This window comes from Alosa alosa, chromosome 2 (assembly GCF_017589495.1).
Source record: "Alosa alosa isolate M-15738 ecotype Scorff River chromosome 2, AALO_Geno_1.1, whole genome shotgun sequence".
Lineage (NCBI taxonomy): Eukaryota > Metazoa > Chordata > Actinopteri > Clupeiformes > Clupeidae > Alosa > Alosa alosa.
In genome coordinates, this window is record NC_063190.1 from 14,250,847 (window position 1) to 14,269,636 (window position 18,790).

At 44.6% G+C, this 18,790-nt stretch overlaps 1 protein-coding gene across 1 annotated transcript; it reads left to right on the top strand.

The window, feature by feature from the left end:
* Positions 1 to 205: 205 nt before the first annotated feature.
* On the top strand, positions 206 to 18,600 carry wdr44 (WD repeat domain 44). The gene is made up of 19 exons (XM_048266656.1): positions 206 to 823; positions 2,356 to 2,389; positions 3,318 to 3,395; positions 4,545 to 5,217; positions 6,396 to 6,529; positions 6,750 to 6,842; positions 7,003 to 7,139; positions 7,686 to 7,769; positions 8,350 to 8,608; positions 8,868 to 9,006; positions 11,503 to 11,567; positions 12,127 to 12,246; positions 12,981 to 13,103; positions 13,391 to 13,582; positions 15,380 to 15,481; positions 15,739 to 15,854; positions 16,105 to 16,232; positions 16,597 to 16,734; positions 17,756 to 18,600. The coding sequence occupies exons 1-19, from the start codon at positions 747 to 749 to the stop codon at positions 17,842 to 17,844; spliced, it is 2,781 nt and encodes a 926-aa protein (XP_048122613.1). The 5' UTR covers positions 206 to 746; the 3' UTR covers positions 17,845 to 18,600.
* Positions 18,601 to 18,790: the final 190 nt, after the last annotated feature.

An 18,790-nucleotide genomic window follows, 5' to 3' on the forward strand; every position in this document is an offset into this window, starting at 1 on the left:
GTGTGACACGTTCATGCCATGATGTGCATTGACAAAGCATAGACATTATGGCATCATAACAACAATATTATATTCTTCGGCTATTTTTGCAATAACATGAAAATGTATGGAGCCAACTCAAGAGTGGACCTTTTCTCTCTATCCGTCATACAAGCCCATCTGTCCGTCATTTGATATGGAACTAGCTGTCAAGTGGAATCACGCGAGATTTAACCGAGATTTCGAGGTTCGCGAGAAAGTCACTTGGCAGTCAGCTTCCTTCTCTTGTTTTTATCACTCATCATGCATAGAGCGGTTTGTCTAACGATATTGCTTTCGTCCAGGGAACGACGTTAATAACTATAATCAGCGTTACAGGATATATTTAATGGTTCTGTTTAACAGTCCGGGATATTCGGAATCTATCTGCAACCTGCCAGCTAACGTTAGGCCACCTACATCTAGCTTCGACAGCTAGCCAACTAGCCAGCTAGCCGTACACAGGTGACTTGTCTTAAAAGTGGCCTCTCCCATTTCTTATTGGTGTCTACCCAGGCAGTAATTCTTGAATTTGCAACGAGGATTCTTGGGATGTATGCCACGGAACCTGTATATGTTCCACTCTCCGTGTAACGTGACTAGTTTCGTATGATTGTGTTCTTTCAATCTCAAATCTAGCTAGCTGACGTTAACTCCCATCGCAGCGATTATTGAGTTAGGGCCTTTTGCATGTAGCCTTCTAGTCTAGCTACCCATAACGTTACTCAATGGCGTCGGATACAAGTGACACAGAAGAATTCTATGATGCTGCGGAAGATGTACATTTTACCCCCTCTCCAAATATGTAAGTATGCCCAAAAAGTTCCTCTTCATTTGATAACTATTGTTTTGGTGTTGATGTTTCATTGTTGTTATTGTGACCAAATGTATCCATACCCTAACTAGAAATCCACTTGGGTTACATGTTGTTACGCTTTGCCTCGGAGGGTCCGCTAATTTGCCTGTGCATTATTTCTGACGTCACATTGTCTTGAAGTAGCCTACATAAAAGGCGTAGGCTATGCTGTAATAAGATCTTAATCTTGCTAAATGATTTACTGAAAATTTCTTAAAAATTAGTCTATCCCCAGTCTCAGACATTCGAAGTCCACTGTCATTTTGTTGACATGTTTAGATGTTATCTACATTTGCTGTTGCAGAGGCAGACTCCTGACACTGGTAAAATCCCTCTCTTAGATGTTGGCCTATCAACTATTTGGGGATATTTTGGAACAGTCTGACCATTTGTTAACTAACTCTACTATTCCTGTGTGGAAATCTTGGCCTTGAAATGATCTGGTATTTGGGTGTTTGTTTTCACAATACTGTCAGGTCAAAACAGGATGGAAAGCGAAAACAAATCTCTCTCTCTCTCCGGTTGTACACGCACACACACACACACACACACACACCTTTCCATCTATACCTTACCTTACCTCAAGGGTTTTCCACCTATAATCCTTTTGGAGCTTGGAGCTCTGTTTGGGTCCTTGGGCATAACTAAGTTGCCTTGATGTCAGATATTCCCTGCTAATGTGTACACTTCATTTTAGCTGTGACGGTAAGAGAATTTGGCCAGCGAAGTGTCTTTCTCCACATCCTCATAAGCGGAGCGTGTTGCCATGCTCTTGGCATAGACAATGGAGACAGATGGCATGAAAGATGAACAGACAGAATTAGTGATGGCATGGAAATTTGCTATATATGGTTTGATGTCACAGATTAGCCTTGATACTTTGCAGTCTTATTTGTTTGGTTTTGCTAAAGATACAATAGACAGCTCTTCACCAGCAGGAAACCTGAAGCCCATGTTCAGTAACGATTTCCCATCAGAAATCACAAGCAAAAAAAAAAAAAAAAAAAACCACTTTTAGTTTGACAACAGCCTAGGCTTACAGCATCTTGAGGAAAAGGGAAAAAAAAAAAACAACCCGGGGGGTGAAAATGATCTGATGGCCCAGCCTAATGTCTAGGTTGTTTCTTATAGCCTAATATTTCGGTTGTTTCTATCTAACATGCACACATGCTTGCCTTTGTCTGAGAGTATGCAGATGAAGATGGAATGGAGACATCCTCGAAGATCATATACTATAGAAATAAATGCATGGGCTGGCTTACTAGTTATCCATTGCCATATTTTGTTTCTGTTTACTCAGTGTGGGGGTTTTAGGGGTATATGATTGAGCCATTTTAAAGCATAGGCCTGTTGACCACAACTTTGCTTTAAATGAAATTAAGTGGTGTGAAGTGTATAGTTTAAAATGTTATTTATTCCCACCTTGTCATTTGTTCAGATACCGTAACATTCCCTGTCATTGTTTTGTTTTTGTCTCACAGTTCACCTGCAAAGTTTGTCCTTCCCACTCCTCAGGTAAGATCAACAGCACTTCCCCAAAGCACCACATTGACCTCACTGTGCCCTCTATTTATGGTGTTAGAAGATATTGTTTTCTCTGTGAAGAGCGTATCCTTGCCTGGGGCGAACAACATCTCCCTGTGTGTTCACGAGAGGTGACACAGCTTGGGGTCAGAAATGAAGGGCAGTCAGCCGGTATGTCTGAGTGCCAAGGCCCCTGTTGGTTTTTAGTTTAATTATTAGTCTGACACGGGACAGCCAGACCCAAAGCAGGCAACAGGGAGAAGAAGAAGAAGAAGAAGAAGAAGAAGGAGGAGGAGGAGGGAAACAAGGACAGAGTGAAAGTTGACCACCTTGAAGAGCCTGTACTTTCCCCCTCTGGCTAATATACACAGTGTGCTTTGTTGCTTTATGTGCGGCTCGGTTTTAAATGTTGATGTTTTTGTCATGTTTCTGTTTCATGATACACCTCTGCATTTTATGTTGAGTATCCTGTATATGTGTATGTTGTCAGCAAAAAAAAAAGATGGCCGGATCAGCGTATTCTATAAAAGAGAGAAAAAGGGAAAGAAGGACACAGCTTCTCGGTCGGTCAAAGTTCTAAACCAAGACTCTCTCACTCTATATAACTCCTCCTGAAATCTTTATTAGATCACAACTCCACAATATTCTACTGTCAATCCTCAGTCTCCTTCAAGGCTTCAACCAAAATAAACTAGATTAGAACATTAGCACACCTTATCAGGTGTCATGCTGTTATGAGTGCTATGTACACCAAACTCAAACTAATGAACCTGAGACACTCTGTCAAAATGATGTTTTCTAACAGGCTTGCTTTGGCTGAGGCCTTCACAGGGGCTTCAGAACTGTTAGATATTTGCGTGAGTTTTGCACTGAGTAACGTGTGTGTTTGTGTGTGTGTGTGGCTTGGGTTTGGTTCTAGGGTGCTAAGGAAAACCTAGTCCAGGAAGTGGCAGTAGGATTAGCCATACCAGAGTCCCGTAATGATGACTCCTTAAAGGTGGGTGTTTTGGAATATACTGTGTTATATGAACTGCCATGCTACTGTCAGTGCCATTACTACAAAAGAGAAAGCATAACCATGTGGAATGTCTGTCAGTAGGCAGTTCATTTGAAACGGTAATAATGAATTTGCACGTATACAAACAGGAAATCTAGCTGTAGACCAGTATGAAGATGCACAACAACCAATCCCTATTTCTGTCTCCGTGTCCTCATTTTCTGTCTTCATATTCTGACAGTTTCCTGTCTCTGTGTTGGCATCACATCTCTCTATTTTAAGTCTCCCTTTCAGCGTGAATTGTCCTGTCTGTTTGGTCTCCCTGTGTTTATGTTGCCCCTACTCTGTACTTAAGGATGCAACAGAGCTGTCAATGCCTATAATTACTTTTCCTTTCACAGAAATGTCAGGTATAGGTCAGCTTTAGAAGCATACTGTTCATTACAAATTCATACTATTCAACTCACTATTTCATTAGGATTTAGGAGAACGAGCAGGGAAGATAGTTTTAAGTAGTATAACGATATATTGCTGTAGTAGTTTTAAGTGACTCAAGAGTGAGACAAGCAAGGAAGTTTGAAAGTAGTTAGTGAGGGGGTCTGCTCTATGAGAAAGTTAGTCAACTTCACCTTTGCAGTCAAAGTCCACATGTCTGGGACTATTGCAAGGCTCCGCATAGTAAGCATAGCTTACTTTAGAATTTTTTACTCTCTGTTTCCCTTATCTCTGTGTCCATCCTGCTGTTAGAAGAAGCTGGAAACAGATAACTGTCTGAACATAACTTATTGCTTTAGTCTGAGCCCTAGTACACACACACACACACACACACACACACGCTCAGTTTTTATTCATCCAGAGTGTTTTTCGTATGGCTTCCAACCCAACTCGTACTTTTTGTTTCTCATTGTGTCTGTTGGCCTGCGTTCCAACCTCCCTCTGTCAATAATCAAGGACTTAAATACCCAGGGGAGGACAGGTCATCATAATGCATTTGGTTTCACCTCACTAGTTACATGGCTTAATGACACCGCAGCAGAAACATAACACTTATAACACACAAAGCCACACTTGGCTCCCATATCTCTGTTAACATTTGTTTAAACCTTACACTCTTTGTCTCGGTGTCTATCTCCCTTTCTCTTCTGGCAGATCATTGACAGCATTATTGAGGAGAGCCAAAAGGACAACGGAGGGGATGAGGGTCTGCTCCAAGGGGATCAGGGGGAGAGGAGGACGGAGGAGAGGTCAGGAGCCGAAGAGCAGGCAGCATCAGCAGCCAGTGGGTCCAATGAGACGCCTGAAGTCCTCTCAAGGATGGGTCTAGCGTCTGGAGGCGGCCAATCAGAACAGGAGGCGAGGGTGGTGGAGCAAGAACAGGACGTGAGCGCACAGGAAGATGCTGCACCGGCAGTTGCGGAGGCTCCGGGTGCGTCTGTGTCCGCAGGTGCATCGGCGACTCAAGAGCAGGCCCCTGCCCCGACGCCGCCCCCTCCGGACATCACCAGTGCCCTCGGTGGCCGGGCCGCCATGGCCGAGCTGTCGTGTGGCGGGGACGCCGACACGGAGCCTAGACCGGCCGACATCCTGGAACAGGTTCCCCTCACACACAACATGGCTACGGACCAGGATCCCGGAGGGCCCTCCAAACCCCCCCGGCAGTTCACAGTGGAGCCCGACATCGTGGCCAGCACCAAGAAGGCACCACCGTCCAGACCGCCTCCTCCGAGTGGAGCGCCGCCCCCTCGACCGCCCCCACCCTCGCGCCCCACCCTCCTGCCCAGTAAGAAGTCCCAGGAGTCCATGCGGCCCACTGCGTTAGCAGGTAAGGCAACAGTGTTCGGACGGTCCTCACATATGCTCCAGTCTCACACTGGCCCACTGAGAGTCACAAACCGGGCTAAGAAAAAGCCCCTTGCACACTTTTGGTCAGGGTTACTAAATGTAAGCAAGCCGTGAGTCAAACAACAAGCCCTCTGTATGCAAGGTTGAGCCAGTTGTTGGATTTGCTGGCTGAGTACACCCTGTTCTTCCCTTTGACCAGCAGGGATTTTCCTGCTTCTGCAAACAGCTAGCATGAAATATGCTTTAACACAGTTCAGTTTTGTTTCAGCTCCTAGTATTGTGAAAAAATCCTAAAGCCATGAGGAAAATTAGCCAGTTGGCATCAGATTTATCCAGTTAGACGGTCCATTTTGGTATTGTGGACTTGGCCTCCTGAAGGTGTCCAAAAAATCCTCCCACCAGAATACCAGAATTATACCAGAATTCTGTAATCGAATGAACCTATTATTTCTCATTGCTGAGGCAAATTTATGGCTGGTACATGTTCACCTGTTGGGGACCTCAGGTAATTAAGCGACATGCCGGCACAATTCTCGCACTCCCACCTACACACACACACACACACTTACTCACACACAAATGAAGTGAGGCGACAGCTTTTTCACGAAACATATCGGAACATAATGTTCCCTAATTAGCGTTATTGGCTGTTTGGCGACGTCATTAATTATGCATTGTGCTGACATTTATGAGGGGACTGAGTGTTCCTAATTAGAGCGGCACGTCAATTTTGGAGACAAAAACGTGGGGAACGAGGGCAGATCATTAGTGCAATCTCTACATGGGCTGTGAGTGCGGGCCAGACTTGGAGAAGTTGGGCAGGAGGGAGGGACTGCTGTGTCATTTGTCAACACCAGTTTGTGTTGCACTAATAAGATCTGAACTGTTATTGATTTGTGATGGCTTCAGCCAAATTTGGGTAGCGCATTGCCGTGGGAATTAGCATCATGATGGATTGCTGTTGTTCAACAGCTGTAGAATCTCAACCCATTATTCTCACAAGAACGCACAGGTTTTGTGGATGAAGAGTCATGAGGATGATGTGGATGAAGAGTCCTGATGAGTGTGATGTGTTCTGATCAGAGCTCTGGTTCTGATGTGCGTGATCTGTCTTGTGATTGGCTGCTGAGTTCAACGGCGCTTTCTCTGCTTGGTCAGTTTCCGCAGAGCCGGACGAAGAGCCCTGTGGCCTGGTGTCTCCCAGCTCGACGGTACGCTCCCTCACCAAAGAGCTGCAGCACTCCCTGGACCTCGCTAGCGCCACCAGTGGGGAGAAACTCGTCACCGCACAGGTTTGTGTGTGTGTGTGTGAGTGACAATCATGCAACCAGGAAGGGCTAAGATGCTTTATAATGACACAGAACAGTTCTGTCCACACCAGGAATACAGTGACCCTGAAGTTGTTGAGTTGGGATGACATATGGCATGACTGTGGTCAAAGGGGGATAATCATCCACTTAAGATTTGAAATATCAATTTATGTGTGTGTGTGTGTGTGTTTTGTGTTTTCAGGAGAATGGCGAGCAAGACTCTTGTGCCAGTGGTAGTGAAACACCTGGACCACAAAGACCGCGCTCCAACTCGGGACGAGAACTCACTGATGAGGTGTGTGTGTGTGTGTGTGTGTGTGTGTCTGGAAGGTCATCATGATAGCTGTTTTTTTCCCCATTCCTTTTCCTGCTGAGGATGGAACTGCTTTTGCACTAAAGCATGTGGTTGTTGATGGGCTACTGAAGCTTTCTGACAAGGTGTGTGTCTGTGACAGGAAATTCTGGCGAGTGTGATGATAAAGAACCTGGACACCGGTGAGGAGATTCCTCTGATCCAGGCTGAGGAGAAGCTGCCCACTGGTATCAACCCCCTCACCCTGCACATCATGAGGAGGACCAAAGAGTACATCACGTAAGTGCATCATGGGAGCTATCCACAGAACTATCCACTGGACTACATTACCCATAATGCTAGACGATGCAACCTTTTACACCACACAGCTGTGTACATTACATCTGATAATAATACAATTATGCATTTTTGTTTTGTATCACAGCCATGGTTTACCAGAATTCTAATAAAGTCAGTTGGTTATATTTTCACCAATGAAAGTCAGTTCCTAAAAGCTCAAATACTATGTTCACTGTCTTAAGCGTGTGTACTAGACCCATGTCATAAACCTGTGTACTCCCATTTCTCATCAGCTCTCTTTAATTACTGAATCACCCTTTTAACTGGGTCTTGATTTTCATGGCCACTGTTTCAGTCTAGTCCAATTCTCCGGGGCTTGAGCAAAGACTGGGTTGAGTTAATCCACTTTTCCACAGTCTGATGTGGCTCAGCTCACAGAAACACACACACACACACACACACACACACACACACACACACACACACACACACCTTGGGCTCTCGCAGCTGTGGGCCCTGAGCTGTCAGTCTCATGTTTTCCCTCAGGAATGACGCAGCGCAGTCGGACGATGATGACAAGTCCTCGGCCCCCCTCACAGACACAGATGGAGGAAAGTTGAAGCAGAAGACGTGAGTGCTGCAAAGGCTTTGTGTGTGTGTGTGTGTGTGTGTGTGTGTGTGTGTGTGTGTGCGCTACTGCTCCTCTGTTGGTCCCTTCTCAATTCCCCGTCGCTCAAGTGAAGGTCTTGGAGACACGGAGGTCCTATGCGCATGTCTAAGCTCAATCACGGATGAAATTCATGCAGTCATGCTACTGTAAGCTCTCACCGGCTAAGAGTGTCTGTGAAATCTGTGACAACAATGACAGGTCTTATTCGTTGAGGGAGAAAGGAAAGAGGGCTTGGCTCTGCTTGTGTTTTTCTGAGTCAGCTGCCTGACATTAGACGTCATCTATGTTTTTTTTTTTATCTCCGGATGTTACTTTAAAAAACTGTTGAAATGGTCTGCTTGGTATTATTGTCTTTGAATTTGAGCGTTCCAAGAGGAGGTGTACAATAGTATTAGAATTGGCCTGTGTATAGGTAACTGTGTTAGTCAGCGTATGAGTGTGTTGCCTTTGGTGTTTCTTGCTGTGCGTGTATTTGATTTTGTGTGTGTGTGTTTGTGTGTGTATGTGTGTGTGTGTGTGTGTGTGTGACACACCCTGCAGCACGCAGCTGAAGAAGTTCCTTGGCAAGTCGGTGAAGCGGGCGAAGCACCTGGCCGAGGAGTACGGCGAGAAGGCGGTGAACAAGGTGAAGAGCGTGCGGGACGAGGTCTTTCACACGGACCAGGATGACCCGTCCTCCAGCGATGACGAGGGCATGCCCTACACGCGGCCTGTCAAGTTCAAGGCTGCGCACAGCTTCAAGGGGCCCTTCGACTTCGACCAGATCAAAGTGGTCCAGGACCTCAGTGGAGAGCACATGGTGAGGGGGGGGGGGTGGTGAGGGATGGAGAGGGGGACAAAACAAGGAAGGATGTAGGAACTGGTCGAGTAGCTGTTAAGTGTATACATTTATTGTGTGTGTGTGTATTTACCTTGTACATTCTTCTGTCAGGAAACACAATTGTGCTAGCTTTAAGAGCCTTTTGTGTTCATGTTCTCGTGTGAGTAAATGTATGTTGCGTGTGTGTGTGTGTCTGGGTGTGATGGAGAGAGTAAAAGCCTCGTTCTCTTCTCCACAGGGAGCTGTGTGGACGATGAAGTTTTCCCACTGTGGCCGGTTGCTGGCCACTGCAGGGCAGGACAACATGGTCAGGATCTGGGTTCTCAAGAACGCCTTTGACTTCTTCAACAACATGAGGATCAAATACAACACAGAGGGTAATGTCCAACAGACGCATGAATAGACACTCGCACTAAGGCATGAGGTGTATACACACACACACACACACACACACACACACACACACACACACACACACGCACAGTATGTGGACAACCAAAATAGTAACCTATACTGCTAGCTCTGTGCCAGAGGTCTAACTAATTCATCATCACTGCTTCATAATGAATAAAGAATGGTCTAATTAGACCTCGTTGATATCAGTCACACACACACACACATTTTCTGGATCAGCTGATTTATTTAGGATTACATTGATACTATATGAGGACAAAGTGTAGTGACATGCATGTGCTTTAACATTAAGCCACTGAAGCCGTGGTTTTAATGATTTAAGTATGTCTTAGCCACAGCTTAATGGTATTACTATCTTCTCCAGTGTTCAACATAAGCCACTTTAGCAAGCTCTCTTACATGAGCTTTAAGGAATGGCACTGCTTTTACTTATTGAACTAATGGAAAAACTTCTAAAGGATGTCATGTCTTTCATACTTTGTTTGATTGTAATTAGTGTGTGTGTGGTGTTCGTTTGTGTTTGTGTATGTGTGTGAGGGTGTTCACATGTATGTTTGTGTATGCATTCCTGGTACAGTTTTTTGGACTATAAATTCTGCACATTCCACTGGCTTCGTAATCTGGCTAAAATATCCACTGTGTCACCTCATGCACAAACATGCTGAACGTGCTCTCTCTGAACTGACCCAAGCCATCACCTCATGCACAAACATGCTGAACGTGCTCTCTCTGAACTGACCCAAGCCATTACCCGTATGCCTGTTGCCCTTGACCGATGTTGGCAAGGGAAGTGTGTCAGGGGACCACTTGCAAGTGTGTCCAGTGCAAAAACACCCTGTGTACGTCTTCTTGTGTGAGTAGTCTCATAGCTGAAGAAGTGACTTTCAGAGTACAAACACATCTAAATTACATGTAAACACTATTATAGTGGCAACAATAACAATTTGAGCTGTCTTCCCACGGGTCATGGAATATCTGGAATATCATGGAATTTTGATAAAGTCTATTCCACACATAGCCTGGGTTTTCCAATGCTGCCTTGCCTTGCGCACGATTTTATTCACGCTGCTAGGCAGCCTGGATTCTATGGACTTCGTTTTCACCTCAATGAAGAAACCAATCACAATACGGAGGAAGGGCAGCAAGACGATGATGACACACCGAAGCCGTTATGAGCTACGTACATTTGATACGCATTTGATAGACATTCGTAGCGCCCAATAAACGGCTCTGGGCATTCGTAAACCACGTTTCAAATACGAGAAAATGAATGTTTAGTTCCCAGACCCCATCTCAATGAGATGGGGTTTGGCGTTAGCCAGGCTATTCCAGACATTGGAAGTCAGGGAATTTTATCATGTTGTATACGTGATACGCTAGTACGCGGCTGCTCTGAAATCTTTGGTCAGTATATTGTACCATTCACTATGAGTGTTTGAAATTCAGTTTTTTGTCAGGGAAAGTCAGGGAAAAGTTATGGAATTTTACATTTGACTTAGAGTGGGAACCCTGTGTCTTGCTGACACCCGTCCTTAATGTAATTTCCCGCCTGTTAACCAAAGCATTAATTTTGCAAAATGTCTTCAGCTTTCAGGTTAATACACAGGGGCTATACATGGCAATGCATTTCTTTTCTTCATTCTTCTTTATGAATAAAGCATGATCTGATTTGGATTCATTGGGCTCTGTGGTTAATACATAGATGTTTTTATGTTTTGTTTTAATTAGCATAAAACACTGTCTTGCAGTTTATACACTATGTGGTTAATACACTTGAAATTACTGCAGTTTGACAAAAAGCACCAGTTTCCTTTGCCGTCTTAAAATTTGATTTGCCATTATATGGTTGAGCTTTGCTTTCACAAAGTATTTTATTGGCTTAGATCATCTCAGATTTACTAAATACACTGATCGCTTCCACTCCCGCTAATATTTTGCTCAGATGCATATTCTAATATACCAGACATACATTGTGATATATGGACCCGGTGGCATATTCCAATGTGTCTAGCCAGAGACTTTCTAATGAGGAGACACAGCACTCAAAAAATCATCCATCGAAATGCATGGGGTTAGTTTGTAACGCCAATATGGCCGTTGTCTAAACATATCCCACCCCTTCCTTGCCAAAACGTCAATATGTGTATACATTGAGCCAATTATGTGATGTGTTGTGCAGTCATCGTGCCAATCATGTGTTGTGAACGCCGCTGAAGCACGTTTGGTGTCGTGAAGCCTTGCGCACGCGCATTTCTGCCGAATAGGATGCCCAATGAGTGCAATATGGCCACTGAGTGGAGGGACTTGCCTAAAAGGACTTTGGTCTAGCTCTGAGACTACTGTGTGCACAAACAAATGGCTGTGCTCTCCCCTGATCTCTGGCTGGGTGCCACCTTCCATTCTTTCATCCATCTTTTCTTTCTCTCTCTCTCTCTCTTTCTCTCTCTCCCCCCCTCAAGGTCGCGTGTCTCCTTCTCCGTCCCAGGAGAGTCTGTGTTCCTCCAAGTCTGACACCGAGGGAGCAGTAAGTCTCTTCCGAAATCTCCAGCGTAAACAAGTCCCAGCTTTTATGTGTGGGCACGCCTGGCTCACCTCAACGTGAGGGCGCTTGCTCAAGTGCTTTGTTTGCTGTCAGGTGGAGTTTATGGGGCAGGTTTGGTCATGCAGCAGGAAAGAAAAAAAATAGAATCAAATCTAGAAAAGAAAAGAAACTATTGTCCTTCCTCAGATCAAGTCTGCAGCACTGTCACTACTGTCTAGTTCTAGTAATGCTTCTTCTTTTCTTTTGGCCATTGTCCCTTGGCTATTACTGAATGAAGACTACCAATGGTGCTAGCAATGGTACATAATTACACTGGTATTAGCAATGCATGGGGATCTCTCTCTATTCAATGGTCTATAAAGTTGCCAGAAATGGTAAATATTATTATTATTTTTTTTTATTATTATTATTATTATTATTATTATTATTGAGTGAAGGTCAATAGGACACTGAGTGCAGAAGAAGGAAGAGCTGTGTGAATACAGTAATGTAATGTTTGCTTGGTTGAACACCTTCCTGAATCTTCACTGTTGTTTTACAGATGGGCAGTGGGGTTTCAGAGGACCCCGACATGGAGGACAGGAACGCCCCCTTCCGGCAAGTTCCGTTCTGCAAATACAAAGGACACACAGCCGACCTGCTGGACCTGTCTTGGTCAAAGGTCAGTGAGGACTTCTATGTTGGCCCGTCAGAGTGTTGACAAATAAGGTTACTAAGGCGCTAAGGCGGGTTGGAACATTCATCTCAACTTGTTTACGTTCCACCCTCTCTCAGCTTGAAGGCATCTCACGTCAACACGTATGCTATCTCTCCTTCATCAAATCACTTACTGGGTGTTGGTTCTTACAGTACAAAGGCTTGTTGCATTTATATTCAGCAGATATGTTTAATACAGAGTTGTTCTCCCCACAGTGAGGGAGTAGAGTGACACACAAACAGACAAAAGTTAGGAGGAAAAACTGTCAACAAGAAAATAGAGAATAACTGTCAACAAGAGAATAGAGGCACTGGGATGACAAATGCATATTAGGTGCACACTACACAGGTGAGATTGTCACTGTCCAAACACCTCCTGTCATGATGTCAGTGTCTCACAGGTGCATCCTAGCTGATTTACCAACCCAACAGATGGGAAGTAATAACCCTGCTTGTGCATGGACATGCCATGGCATGACAGAACACCATTATAGGCCACAACAATGGGAACATGTAGCCCCGAAGGCTGTTTCTGGTAGAAGCCCCTTGCTGCCCCAGCTGAAAAGGCCATCTCCTGAAAATGCCCTGCCTGCCTCTGAGCTGGTCCTTATCGCCCTTAAAGCCAGAGCTCCTGTCTGTGTGTATCGTCCCTCCGGGCCCCACTTGAGAGTCCGTCTCCTGTCTCTGCCTCTGACACAGAACTACTTCCTGCTGTCGTCGTCCATGGATAAGACAGTGCGTCTGTGGCACATATCCAGACGGGAGTGCCTCTGCTGCTTTCAGCACATAGACTTTGTCACAGCTATCGCATTTCACCCCAGGGTGAGTGTCAACATTCACTATTCACTGTGTGTGTGTGTGTGTGTGTGTGTGTGTGTGTGTGTGTGTGTGTGTGTGTGTGTGTGTGTGTGTGTGTGTGTGTGTGTGTGTGTGTGTGTGTGTGTGTGCACTTTCTTTTTGTCTCTTTCATTTTACGTCTCTCAGTGGACTGCAGACTGAGTATTCATGCAACTGTACTTGGCTGTGTTTGTGTGTGTTGAATTACAATTGAATCGTCCCCTCTCGCTGTCTCGCTCTTCCTCTGTTCCTCTGTGTCCTCCTTTTTCCAGGATGACCGATACTTCCTGAGTGGCTCTCTAGACGGTAAGCTGCGGCTGTGGAATATTCCGGATAAGAAGGTGGCTCTGTGGAATGAGGTGGACGGCCAGACCAGACTCATCACCGCAGCCAACTTCTGCCAGAATGGCAAATACGCTGTCATCGGCACCTATGATGGCCGCTGCATCTTCTATGACACAGAGGTGTGTGTGTGTGTGTATGTTTAGATGACTGTGACTGTGTGTGTGTGTGTGTGTTTCTGTATCAAAAATCCCAAATCTATTCACGATCCCAGGAGTGTGATGAAAACCACCCCTCTCACCTGGCCTTTTGTTTGGGTGAAACTGACTGGCGGAGACCCAAATTGCCACTCAATGCTGTCTTTGTGCCCTTGACTGCGCCAGAGGGATGATCTCAGATCAGTCTGCCTGTGTTCAGGCTCCAGTCTCCCTTCAGCGCCATTGTTTTGATGCCTTTGATGAAACGTGCCATTTTCACTTTATGAACGACTCTGAATTGTAGTACAACAGCACTAATGAAGTCACTCAACCAAACAACAGGGAGGGACTGTGGGGAGTCATTCTCTACGTGCAGTGAAATGTTCATCATGATTAGATTTTAATTGAGTTGTTGTACATAGAGGTGTGTGTGTGTGTGTGTGTGTGTGTGTGTCTGTCTGTGTGTGTGTGTGTGTGTGTGTGTCTGCGTGCATGCATATGCATGTGTATGTATAATGAGAGATGAGGTGTGTGTGTGTGTGTGTGTGTGTGTGTGTGTGTGTGTGTGTGTGTGTGTACTGATTATTGATTATATTTTGAGAGCAATTACGGGAGTAAGTGTAAGTACTGCTCAGCAGATGGAGCATGAAACTGTAGCCTCTTGTGTCAGAGGGCTCGGTGCTTCTGTGAGCTCATACACATGGGGACGTCTCTATTGCAAACCTATTCAAATTCCTGGAGCAGAGATTACACAAACAAAGCAAGAAGTACCAGTTCAAAGGTCGCGAGCCGCATGCGGCTTTTTGCCTCCTCTTGTGTGACTCACGGCTGCTCAAATATGTTCTCACTTTTCATTGGATTTAAGATTTTTTTTATTTTTTAAATATATTTCTGATAAATCATAGCCTGGAGATTCCAGACCCTGGTAATCCTAGAAAGATTAAGGGTCTGGCCACAAATAATGTAATGGCCCAACTCGAGGGGCGGCACCAAGCGTGTATTTGAAAATCTCACTGCACGCAATTGGATAAGACTATACCAATGTTTACTGACTGTTTACTGACTAATTCCGGACTTCGACACAATAACACTCCCAGCGATACAAGTGGCAAAAGTAATGTGCATCATTACTCATTGCCAGAGTGTCTCGCAGAGACAATTCAAATTGTGCTCTTGTGAGAACTCTGGATTTTCCAGGGGTAGATAAATCAAAATGCATGCAAATATTAGCTAAGCACAAATCGAGGAACACATGACATTCAAAAAGGATTTGTAGCAAAACATGTTTAAAACCACAGTTACACAACGCCATAACAAAACATGTTCTGTATGTTAGTTTGGTACTTGGTATGCCAGACTTAACTGATGCATAAAGCTTCACACCTGAACATTTCCAGAGTTTTCCAAAAGACACTGACCTTCGCCAGGACAAGGTAAAGGTAGGCTATTCAAACGTCAGTCAGAGAAGCAGACTCGTTTTCTTTCTGTTCATTTTCTTTTCGAAAACTGTAGGCTCTTTTGAGTGGTGTGGATTTTTCTTTTTTTTGGCTCTTCATGCTGGACTGATTAGCCACCCCTGTACTAGTTGAATAGAAAGACCGTAAACCCTTTTGTAATTGTTTGCTTTGAATGTTACATCTAATGTCTTTTTGTATTCATCACTTGACTGTCTGACATTTTTACTATTGATTTATTCTGAATATCTTGTTTTGTGGATTTTGAGTCAAACATGAATACATGAATTTGTGTGTGTGTGTGTGCGTGTGTGTGTGTGTTTTCCAGCGGCTGAAGTACCACACCCAGATCCATGTGCGCTCCACCAGGGGCAGGAACCGCGTGGGCCGGAAGATCACAGGCATCGAGCCTCTGCCGGGGGAGAACAAGGTACAGCAGTGATGCCAGAACAACTGCCCAATATCTCATCTGTGTGTTTGCGTGTGAATGCTGCTGCTGAATGGGAATTTTTGATAATTGATTTTTGTAATTGCCATCCAGTCACTGTGTCTCCAGTATTTCTTATACAGAGAACTGTCAACTGTCAACAACTATTTTGAATATTATTTGAACAGTCTGCCATATATTAATTAGTATTGTACTATTATCATTATTATTATTCATTTAAAACAATTCCTCCTCCATAGATCCTGGTGACATCCAATGACTCCCGTATTCGCCTGTATGACTTGAGGGATCTCTCTCTGTCTATGAAGTACAAGGGCTATGTCAACAGCAGCAGCCAGATCAAAGCCAGCTTCAGGTGAGACACACTGCAGTGTGTTGAGTTGGGTTTCTCCAAAAATAGGATAACTGCAGGTGTAACACATGTTAGATATATAGTATTAGTGTCACAGAATTCAGTTTACTTGAAGTGTTACTGTAAGATTTATTCATGAGCAAAGGTCACAAACGTAAACGGAATCAAATTGCAAAGATATACAGTAATGTGTGTTTACAGTAAATGTGTGTGCATATGGGTGAACTGTACGTACGTTCATGTGTCCCTGCAGCCATGATTACTCCTTCATCGTGAGCGGCTCCGAGGATAAGTACGTGTACATCTGGAGCACGTACCACGACCTCAGCAAATTCACCTCAGTCAGGCGTGACCGCAATGACTTCTGGGAAGGCATTAAAGGTAAGAGTTAGGTCAGGAGTGGCATCAGAGTTGGCCAATGTTTGACATCTGGCTGCCCACCATTGCCCATCTACTCCAACTATTAATCTGTGTAGACATAATTATAAATTAAAATGATAGTGAAATGTTATAAACAGTAAACAATTACTGGCACTGTAGCAAAGGCTGAGAACAGTTACCCCATACATACTCAACTGTAAGGAGACATTACTCCTTTAAAATGGCATGTTAATCAGTAGTAGCCAGTTAGGGCCCCTGTGGAATGCTGATGTGATGGTCATCAGTGTGTTAAATGTTGATAGGTGCCTATTTTTAGCTCTGGTAGTGGTTGAGAGCCCTGACCTCTGCTCACTGTGTTCCGTAGCCCACAATGCCGTGGTGACGTCGGCCATCTTTGCACCCCACCCGGGGCTCATCGTGCCTCAGGAAGCAGGGGGCGCTGAGAAGCCTGACCCTGAGGTCAAGAGCAATGACTCTACCGACTCCGAGACCATTCCCTCAGGTAAGAACACCTCGCATCAGGGGTTGAGCGTGCTGACAATCGAGCTAAAAACCCAGGCTGCTTGTTTTCATGCCAGCACTGTTCTTGAGGCATCGGAGAGGGAGGTAAACAAAAGCTTCTTTACAAGGGCCAAGACCCAGAACTGAGGTCTCTGCTCAGAAATGATACAATTCAGTTTTCAGTGGAGAGTTACTGCTGGGAGGGGTAGCTATACAATGGTACAATTCAGTGTCTGTCTCTCAAAGACATGAGCATAGCTTGTCTTCTGGAGCTCAAAGGGATGAGGTCTTGACCCACAGAAGACATCCTTTGAAGTACAGCACTTGGGCCCTAGTGGCAAGAGCACTGAATCCCAGCCACCTTGTCTCTCATCCGTGGAATGTTTCAAAGTAGAAAAAACACACTTGCAAACTTCAGCATACATGACACATTGGATTTTTGCGAACAACATAAAGCATAACTGAGGCATAAAACTATCTGAAGTGTTGAGTTGAGTTGAATGAGTTTGTGTAAAGACGGAGATTGTGGCTTTAGGAGACAATGTACTTGTTGTGTGCTCTGCCTCTCCTCTGGACTTCTTGAGTTACCGTGACTGACGGAGCGTGCAGCCTCCTCAGAGGCTCTGTTCCCTTGGCAACACATGGCCATAGCACTGAAAGCTCCAGTCTGCTACTCCGCTGTGCCGGTGTACAGAGAGAGAGAGAGAGAGAGACACAGAGACACACAGAGACAGAGAGCGACTATTGACTGCTAGTTGACAAGTTATCAGCCATTTGTTTTGTCGCCATATGAGCCATGGCTTATATGGAAGCCTGGGCTTTCTTGGACTACATACATAAGCTTTGGATATTGGGACTTGACATGGTAATAGTTGAGAGTTGGTTCTTGCAGAGAGAAAAATCATGCTTCCTTGCTTCAACAGTAATGCTGTCAGCAGACTTTCTTCTCATCAGAGAAAACTCTGGCTCCTCTTACCAGTCGGTGACTGTTCTGTTTTATTTTTGTCCTCTGTCTCCTTCAGGAGCTCTGAAAACAGACCACAGTGAAGTGCTCCTCTCCGCAGACTTCACCGGCGCCATCAAAGTCTTCATCAACGTCAAGAAGTACTGATCTCTCCTGATGCCTTACAGTCGCTCTCTTCTCCCACTGACTGTCCGGAAGAGACAAACTCCCCAAGAACACATCAACAGTTGTTTTTCCCCCCAAAACTGGATGGGAGTTCGGTCCACTGTTCCCCTCTAACCACCAATCTCCAGCCAGAGAGTGCTCTGGGGAGGACGGAAGTGACATTCGTAGAAAGCATTCCGCCTCCACGGAGAACAAGGACCCTGACACTACGGGATTACGGACATGCAGAGGAACATGTCAAACATTTCAACAAAACGCCACAACGCCATGCCTTTCATGATATCCTTATCTTTTCCTGTTTGTGTATAACATGAAACTGTGTTCTTAGTTTGGAGAAATCTATTGCTTGAGGAGAGTGAGTGTGGAATGACAGTTCACAGTAGCATATACTGTAGGATGAGACAATGATCCTGGTTAGATGAACCCATTCTCCTGGATGATTGATAACCCTGTAAGACATTAATAATCACTTACAGCATTGTGGTGAATGAGGTGATTTGTCCTCTACGTAAACTGACACACATAAACGATTATTCGCTCTCGCGGCTTTTTTTAATCTTCTTCCGTCTGCCTCATTAATAGTCATGCGATGGCTTTTCAATGGAACGGTTGTCATCGTACATTTCAAATTTAGGACTAACTCTGATCATTTCCGTTACCTATTCTTATTTGTGTATTTGTCAGTGTTTATTTTATGTGTTGTAAAAAAGAACAATAAATTGAACCACTTTTCTAACAGTTTATGACTCATTTAATAAACTATTATGGGTTTATCATGCTTAGTGGAGCTGAGCTTTGGTGAAATGCAATATAAAGCATGAAATCATAATTTTCGAGGGAGGCTTCATTAGTGTAATGCTAAGCACAGGACCAATAATAATGTGATCAGTGCATTATTCATCAAGGTGATGTCTCAAGAGATATTGTG